The sequence below is a fragment of the Phoxinus phoxinus genome (assembly GCF_949152265.1).
Source record: "Phoxinus phoxinus genome assembly, chromosome: 3".
Classification (NCBI taxonomy): domain Eukaryota; kingdom Metazoa; phylum Chordata; class Actinopteri; order Cypriniformes; family Leuciscidae; genus Phoxinus; species Phoxinus phoxinus.
In genome coordinates, this window is record NC_136878.1 from 39,303,946 (window position 1) to 39,313,488 (window position 9,543).

Here is a 9,543-nt window from a genome sequence, read left to right on the forward strand (position 1 = left end):
ATGATTCAAGTGAAAAGGAGGTGAGCAAACAGCAGACAATAATAATAATAAAAGACTGAATCACTTAACTGAACAAATCAGTTATGTTATTCACTATATTTCTGTAAAATTGTATGAACAGATAATTGTGATAAAGAGCAACTTGAAGGTCATTAACCTCCTCTCAGGTATAAACCCTCAAAAGAAGCAGATATGAGATATAAAAAGATCTCTACAATTGCAGTGAGAATTTCAGATGAGCTGACCTAATCTAATACCTTTCAAAATCCAATAACATGCAGAGGTATTCAGGTAAAGTTTCAAGAGGTCCAGGCTCTAAATGTCCATTCAAGCAATGGGCCAAAAAAAAAAAAAAAAAAAAAAAATCAAAGGTTCAAAATATGAAATGAATAAATACATTCATGCAAATACATGCAATTCAAGAAAATTCACTGTAAATGTTCAGGCTGGCAGCAATAAGATCTTGTAAGGCAATACAAAAAACACCTGGTACAGTATATAATGTATGTTGCTTCAAATGCCCCATTTCTCCATGTGGAGAATTTAAAAAAAAAAGAATTGTATCAATTTATGATAAACGATTCGTGGTCTGGGTGGAACCAATCTTGAGAGCGGTCCTAGTGACCTTTGATCTAAATCATAAATCAAATAAGTGACTAAATATTTAGCATTCAAATCACCTTGCAGTAGACCTTTAATGGACAACACAATGTTTGAACATTGAACACAATGTTTTGGCAAACTGAACATCCTGAGCATGTTTAATTGAGTTGGTTCCATCAAGATATTTTTGTAGTCATTTTGTATTTAAGATCTAATTTTACATAAAATGATCTTGTGGAAGTCTGAAATAAAGAGTGAAGAAAGAGATGTTGCATCTGATATTGCTTCCGGTTCATTAGAAGTACACTGGAAATGGAAGGTTGAGCTTGGAACTTAATTTTAATACTGTAAAACTGAACGTATGAAGCAAACTGAGAGCTGAAGTATCCACAAAATGAAAAACGACACTGAAATAAGAGCGTGAGATTTATCTGTCAAAGTGATGCACGTGAAATTTGTGTTTGTTTCTTTATCTACTGGTCTCGTCTTCTTTCAGACTCATCATTGGTTCAATTCATTTTATATATTAAAATAAAGCGAAGAGTCGGAGCCAACAGCCTCATGGGCAGCGCTCCGAAATATAGTGCTTTTTAGGAGACCCGATTATGTTATGAGTTATGAGTGAGTTTTCTAAATGGTCACCATGATTTTGCCAAGTAAGACATGTTCCTGCATCAACATATTTGGTTGACCCTGAAACAACATTCTTTGTCTGAAAATGTACTCCTAACCCTGTCCCTACCCCTAAACCTACCCATAAGTTATCCCTAAAATCAGAGGGAAATAATATGTAAATAAAAGCACCTAACCCTGGTTGTAATCCTAAACTTGACATAAACTGTAAACGTGTCCCTCATATCTGATTGGCTGATTGGAATGTTGTTCCAGGATCAACACAAATGTAGATCCAGGAACATGTTGTGTGTGGTGAAATTATATTCTCCATCTATAAATAAAGCCGTTAGATATGAAATTGCAATTCAAATTCTATCATAACTGATGCTGCTCCTATGTCCCCACCAATGTTAAAATCAAGCCTAAGCCCTTGCTAATGTGTTACTGTTTGATTAGATGCACATCCTTTGATGTCAACAAAAGATTCTGGAAAAAGTCCTACTTATTCTGACATGACACTAGTTGAGAACCGCTGGGAAACAGTATTCCTCACGTCATGATGTTTCTGCCGGTGTGTGCCCACAGTCCATACAATTAATTATACTTGTGTATTTTTCTCTGTGCGATGGTGCGCTTGATGAATTCATTACACAAAAGGTATTTGTGTCTCGCAAAGAGGAACACACAAATAGCAAATAACGGTAGAATTGTGTGTATTGTGACCCGCCGGGACTCGATGTGAGATCCACCAATCAGAGATACCAAATGTTTGGAGGTTTCACCATGACAACAACTTCTCCTTGGTCTCTAAAAATGACTGACATTAAGTTAGTGATCAAATTTAGCACTCTTATAGCATTTCTTATGGAAATATTTTGTAATTATTGACTATTTTTCAAATTGTTTATCATAAATCAACATCTCAGGAAAATGCTATGGGGTTTCTAATCGAAATATAACTTTCTGTTACAAAACAGGGCATTGATTTCATACATGGACTTAAATACCAGGACATAAATCATCATGTTTATCAGGTATTTTGGGAGATACACAACAACAACAACAACAAATGAATAGGAAACTAAATGATATATCAATATTTCTTTGAAATGTTAAATGTTGCCAATTATAACTCCCATTATTACACTTCTTTGTGTATGAATACATTGTATTGAATGGGTTTACCCATTTATAGCCATTTTACCCACATTTTTTTCGGCTTCTCAGGAGAATATTCGAATTGAACACAAATAGATAGAAAATGGACATATTGTACACCTCAGAAAGAGTATGCTACTGTAAACATAGCGTCACTGCGTAGATGTACTGCTGACTCTCGCAGTACGTGCGCTAAGAACAAAGTACGCATGCCGTCAAATACGACGAGTATATTAACACAACTGAAGACGTACTGACAAAATCACAAGGATGTCTCTGTAAATTATTCTTATTCCTCTTCTGGCAGCAGCTGTCATATCATATCATCTCTCATGCTTTGTCAAACGCAACCTTTTGCCCCTTAATGAGGCTATAAATCTCATTCACTGTCTTTCAAGTATGACTGTATCGTTCCTGCACGCGGCTGTTACGGGTGAGATGATTGTTTCTTTGGTCACGTAGCTCTCATCTAAAACACCAGGACCTTTTTCCATTACAGGTGCCATCACAGGACAAAAAATAGCTTCTGCTCAGCTCATCCATTAGCTTTAAGTGAGTGAATCAGTGTATAGATGGATGAAATATGCAGAAATGTGGTTTGACCATCTCGATCCACTGCAGGCATGCATTCACTGCACATGCAATGCTTTACAGTGTGGGGTGAACATATGGATCACAATGAAACAGCGTTTGTCTGCACATATAATGAAACGGACGCACTCACCAAATATCTCTCCATTTCTGGCATATTCTGTGACTAGATAGAGCATGTTTTTGGTCTCCATGACCTAATGAAAGAGAAGAGACGTGATTCTTATCAATTGCATGAATGTGGAATGTTATGGCAATGCAATTCATATCACAAAAACCTCAAATCACAAGTGCACAAGAGACGGACAGCATTTTCATCTGTCACTATAGTGTTCACACTTGGCTTCAAGTGAGAAAACAATTCTACATCCTTTATTGTGTGATGCAAAGGAGAAGAAACAAACTGTCAATTGTGACAAGTGATTCACACGTAGTCAATAATATGTTATGGCTATTATTTTAGATACATAGGTGTAATATTTCTGTAAGCTATCTTTCTCTACACTGCTGTTCTATCTCTGAGAGCATTAGTAGCATAGCATTAGCATTTCTTTTGGACATGTACCATTGTAGTAGCCTGGTCCTACCAGACTCTCGTATACAGTATTTCATTTGTACAGAGAGTCTGGCCTCTCTCCATTGACAAGCGTTAACTTCCTTGAAGGCGGGTCCTCTGTTGAAGTTTAAAACTATTGGATCTGCCCAGATTCACTCTGGATCTGCCATAACCAATCGCTAACGTTTGGTCGTGACGTATGACGACTCAAACTAGCGCACGACCTCAACGTCATCGTTCTCAGCTCAGCCTCTCCCTCTGTTCGCTGATTGGACCGGTAAAAAAATTATCGGAGAAAACCCAAGAATACACCACAATCCCAGACGGAGTACTGAAGGAAAAAGAAAATTGAGCGGAAGTACGTAGGAGGGCGGAGCCAGGCTACCATGGTAGTGCCATGACTTTCTGAAGTACATTGGAGTAAAGTCCATTTAAATATTGTCATAAAAAGTTTTAAACATTTCTGTTTCTCATGATGTTAAAAAGCTTTTGAGTTTGAGACTTACTAGACAAATACAATATATACAATAACAAATAATACAATAAATAATACATTAATGAAAATGTAAAAGTTGAGTAAAATAAATAATTTGTCTTAATTATTTGATAGATTAATTATATTAATGATAATAATAATGAGTTTTATTATTATCCACTGGTGTTGTTTCATAGTTTTATTGACATTATTTATTTTATTAATTATTACTATTTTATTTTATATGATTATTTTTGATAAAATAAGCAAAAAACAAACAAATAATACGCTATAAAATGAATAATAACATAAAAAAACTATGAAACAAAACCAGTGGATAATAATAATACAAATTATTATTATTATTAAATAAAAAATAATTATACTTTAAATGAATAAATGTCAACAATAATATGAAACAACACCAGTAGATAATAATAATAATTATTATTATTATCATTATCCACTGGCATTAGAAATAACAAAGTAGTAGTGTCCAAAACGTTGACTAGTAATGTACAGTATATCAGTGTACCATTGTATCTACTACCATACTTGTACCATGATATCACCACATAATCTTATTTTTTTGTAAGAGAATGTTTCTTCATTTCATAGCACTATTTTTGCCTGGTTGTGACGTCTATTCTATTCCCAGCTGACTCTGCCAAAGGAACAGTGAGCAGTTTTTTTTTTTTTTTTTTTTTTTTTTTAGAAAGCTCTCTTATAATACCATACAGACAAATCACAATATGACCACTGTGATGATTGGACTGATGCTGATGCTGTATTTGTGTTGTGTAACTGTTGATACTGCATCAGCATCCAGGCCCAGAGTGACCTAAAAATCTTACATAACACGACAAGACTAACCCTATAAAGCTCCCAGCCGAAACCACTGGATTCAACAGGCCTTATTCTCTAGAAAAATCTCATGGGACAAATGCTGATACAGGTAAGAAACAAAAATAGCTGGGCAGCTGATGGGTTATTATCAAAAATGTATTATACACACAATATGCAGACGGACGGTCATGCAGTACCTGGTAAAGCTTGATGATGTGTGGATGGTCCAGCAGCTTCATGATCTCCACCTCCCTGTAGATCTTCTCTAGGTTCACCGCATCTAGCTGGGTCTTGTCAATGATCTTAATGGCCACCTGCAATTCAGCAAATGGAAATGTTATGTCTATTGGGCTTTTATTTTGAAGCCACTGACGCATGAATTATTTATAGTTTCCAGAAAAATAAAGGATTATTCACTGAGCTGCACCACAACAATACAATGAAACAGTAATAATTTTGGACCTATTAGCTTTAAAAAAAGAAGAAGAAAAGAATGAAAAGGCCACTAAGGTATGACATTTGAGTATGACTTAACTGTAATAAAGTTCTTGTTTTTTTTAGGAAGATTTCAAACTAGCATAAAAGCATTGCACACAGACTGCTTCCTGTCTCATGTCTTTACAGCATCTTTTAAAAATATCATGCAACTGCAACTGTGGATATACAGCTGTTCCACTTTTGCTTCTAAGTGAGAAATGGTGGGAAGCTGCATCACTTGTTTGGTTTTATCTGAATTGATCTTGACTGCAGCTCTTAGTCACTCTAAAACTCAAGTTCAGAGTAAACTGACCCTGGCACAGCAACTATGTAATACTAATCTAAACTGACGACAGAGACATAAGGGCAGATCCGATTATTTACAGAAAATACACATCAAGCAATACATTTTTTAAATAAATGTATCTATTTAAAACAGCGACCGGAACATGCAAAATATGTTTCTATATTTATGATTTGCCACTGTGCCCTACATATCAAAGGTCACGGTTGTTGTTGTTGTTGTTTTTTTGGATCAATTAATTTTAAAACGTAGGCCTAATGCGTGAGACATTAGAGCCTGTTTTATTTCACAAATAACTTTTAATTTAATAAACTCTTAAGAAGATAATCTTAGATGCAGAAATAAACACACGTATTATGTATACACACACACACACACACACACACACACACACACACACACACACACACACACACGTGTGTACTCAAGATGTAAGTCAAAAATATTTTAGATTATGGTTAGCCTACACCACTCAGTATTGTAGAAGTTAAATTTTTGTTTTGTACAATATGGTAGAAACGTTGTTCAAAACTGCATAAAACCAACATGAGTAGCTACATTACAAATATTAAAACTTGGCACATGTTTGACAAAAACTGCATTTAAAAAAAAAATATATATAGGCTATATATATATATATATTATTTTAAATATACATATATATATATATATTTTTTTTTAATGCAGTTTTTGTATATAAATATATATATTCATCTCGCAGATCCCATTTCCCACAGACCAAAATACAACTTACAAAATATTTAGTTTTAATATTATTTAGGCTACACTCTTCCTCTTTCTTACAACACTGATAAAAGTGTAAATGTAAGTTGTTTCCAATGCACGTTAGCGCATGCACACTGAAAACACTAGTGTGTGTGAGTATATTAGGCTACTCACCTCAGATTTTGTGATGCGATGTCTCGCCAGCTTCACAACTGCAAAATTGCCTTTTCCCAGCGTGCGCTCAATATCATAAAATCCCACGCGAACCGGTGCCCGCTGCGACGGCTTTTGGTCCTGGGCGGCCATGACCATAGTTTTCTAGTGAACTACTGGATACAGATGTGCGTGTGTGTGGATGGTTTGGCCACCTTCACCTGCTCTTACAAAGCAATTGAAGTGGCGGGTATGATTGTTTCTAATGCCAAAGCTAAAATGCAAATGGGGCATATGGGTGGCAAGGGCTCCTGCACATTTCTTCGTTGCCAGATCAGGGCTCTACATGACTGAAATGAGACTGAAATGAGAGCGCATTCCGCTCTGATGCTCGGAATGATGTTCTGGCGCTCGACATGCATTGACGTCAGTGCAGAAGGGATTTTATAAAGGGGCGGGTCTCTCAAAGCGGCTTCAATGTCCGTCGCGGCATGTCACCAAGACAACCTTATCCACTGTGTACGTCAATCAGCGCCTATTGCGATCTCTACAAACACTTCAACTCGGTCGCGTACATTTGACCTTCAACTAATTAAATGCATTTGATCGTTTACATTAAAAACCATCATCTTCTTCAATATTCAGTTGCGCCGACAAGTAGATACGCATTTTAATTCATTTGTGTGATACGTTTTTCATAGAGGACTGGTTTTGCTCAATGCGTGCAAAAACAACTGTCATAGTCATAGATAAAAATAAATAAATAAATAAATAAATAAATGAATCACATAGAGATGCTCTCTCTGTGCTTGAAATGCAGCTGACATCATTATTTTGCTTCATATTGAATTTGTTTTGTGTTTAACAACCCTAATCATGTATACCAAATGGCTTTGCGATATTTGCAATATAACAACTTTGAATCTATTTTTTTATTCTATATTTGGGTATCTATATTATATAGAATTATGTTGATTTTTTTCCATTTAAAAATATGATTGTTTTTAAAATAAATAAAATATATTAGGTATATATGATACTATATATGATTTAATAATTTAAATACATATATTTGTACATATATTTAAACATCTGTATGCGCTCACCTGACTCTTGGGCATGTTGTCAGATAGCGACCCCTGCCGTCAAAAACGGCTTCTGCTGTTAAACCAACCAAAAAATAAAAATAAAAATTTAAATAGTACACTCCCTGAACACTTACATACAACAATGGATGACAGCATAAATAAAAATAAAGGAAGACATTAAACATACAAATTAAATATGAAAATACAGAGGTAGTGAATCAAGTTACTTAACATTCTACCGATTGCCATACAGTTTCACAAATTTGACATTTGTTGTTTGTCTTTTTAGTGTCATCATTAAGTGGTTAAAGAAAATTATTTTAATTTGGGTAGTTTTAAGTTTACATTAATACATACATTTACATTTAGGAATAAAATATTTAGCCAATAAATAAATTTCCTACATATTCTATATTATAATTACAATGTGAAAAAAATAACACATTATATCACAATGTTAAATCAATGTTTCTGTTATAATATCTTATTACTAGGCTACACCAGGGCTGTTGGGTCACAATAAGTGTATTGTGATTTTCAAACCATTTGGTAACTAAACAGAATTTCATTAAGTTTACAGCATGTTGCAATGTTTAATGTTTTACAGTGATTGACACAAATTTCACAATTTAAATGCATAAGCCTGTGATTTGATTCTGATATTAATCCAATATCAATTTATTTAGATAAAGATCAGGGACAGTATCTACATCTTCATTTTTGTCAAGGAAAAATTCTCCCAACTAATGCTGTAAACATACAGAGAAAACTGTCAGCTGGTATTATTAAAGGTTAATTAGCCTAACTCAAATATAATATAATGCTGTTTTTATACATACTATTATTTACATATGATTTTTATATATAATATGAATACTACTCCCTATAGGCCTAGTTAATTTTTTTAGCTCTAACATGCTATGGTCATTAAATGGCTTTCTTGAGGTAAATGTAAGGACGTTCCCTTTCGAAAGAGAACTTGCACTGCGTTGATGATGTTATTGGGAAATGCCCTCCATGTGAACCGGCGTAAGCTATCCAATCACAGCAATCGAATTTGACCGGCGACAGCCTATGACGTCACTACTAGTGTGACCCGGAAGTATAAAAGGGGCGCCTAGAGAATGTGATCCTCTTTTGTCTTCAGGGACTGTTTTGTCTGATTTGCAACCACCTGAAAAAGGTAAGAACATTTATGGCTAGTGACAAGCATTTCAAGAAGTGTGTGGAACCGTGTCTCAGGTTTCTGACACCAGATGATACACACAACTTGTGCGTTTATTGTTTGGGGTGAATAGCACGCACGATCAGCTCTTGCGAGACCTGATTATGCAGAATTTCCTCTTAGAAAACTCTGCTCTCGTCTGGCTCTCTTCTCGAGGGAAGAGGGACAGGCATCTGGGCCCAGTGGTTCAGGTCCGGCTCGTGCTCAGGGACTGCGGAGACTCTGATCATGGGGTTCCCAGATGGAGCTCGCTGACGAGTTTGAGAGAGGTGTTTCTCTCTCGTGTCCGTCAGAAGCTTGCGAGGTTGAGCGGCAGCAGGTCAGGCTGGGGCTGTCTTACACACTATGTCAGTGTTACAGGCATATCGAGCCGACCTGCTGAAGGATTTGGATCAGGGGCAGGGTCTCTCCCCTGATGCAGTGGACGAGCTGTGCCGCACCACAGATCTGGCTCTTCGGGGCACCAGACAAACCGCTGCCTTGATTGTAAGGTCGATGGTGGCCACAGAGAGACATCTGTGGCTGAACCTGGCTGACATCAGGGAGAAAGAAAAGGCTTTTCTCCTCGATGCCCCGGTTTCACAATTTGAACTTTACGGCGCCTCCATTGAGACGGTGGTAGAAAAGTTCAGAGGCGAAGGCGCGCTTGGTTTCATTTAAATCATGCATTCCGCTGCGATACGAATCCACGCCCAGACAGCCAGGGGGGCCTGGCCCATCCCGGTT

The 9,543-nt window shown here is 36.3% G+C and overlaps 1 protein-coding gene across 3 annotated transcripts in view; it reads right to left on the reverse strand.

The window, feature by feature from the left end:
• Positions 1 to 6,987, reverse strand: part of sik2a (salt-inducible kinase 2a) — a 47,221-nt gene extending 40,234 nt beyond the window's left edge. The window contains exons 1-3 of one of the 3 annotated variants that reach the window (XR_013796749.1): positions 6,526 to 6,924; positions 5,042 to 5,158; positions 3,101 to 3,164 (exon numbers count right to left, since the gene is read on the reverse strand). Coding sequence is in view for 1 of the 3 variants with exons in the window: in XM_079605794.1 (XP_079461920.1) it covers positions 3,101 to 3,164; positions 5,042 to 5,158; positions 6,526 to 6,663 (319 nt within the window). In the remaining 2 variants the exon portion in view is untranslated. Of the gene's footprint in view, positions 1 to 3,100; positions 3,165 to 5,041; positions 5,159 to 6,525 lie in introns of all 3 variants that reach the window. The other 2 variants (XM_079605794.1, XM_079605795.1) reach the window with 2 other exon arrangements.
• Positions 6,988 to 9,543: the final 2,556 nt, after the last annotated feature.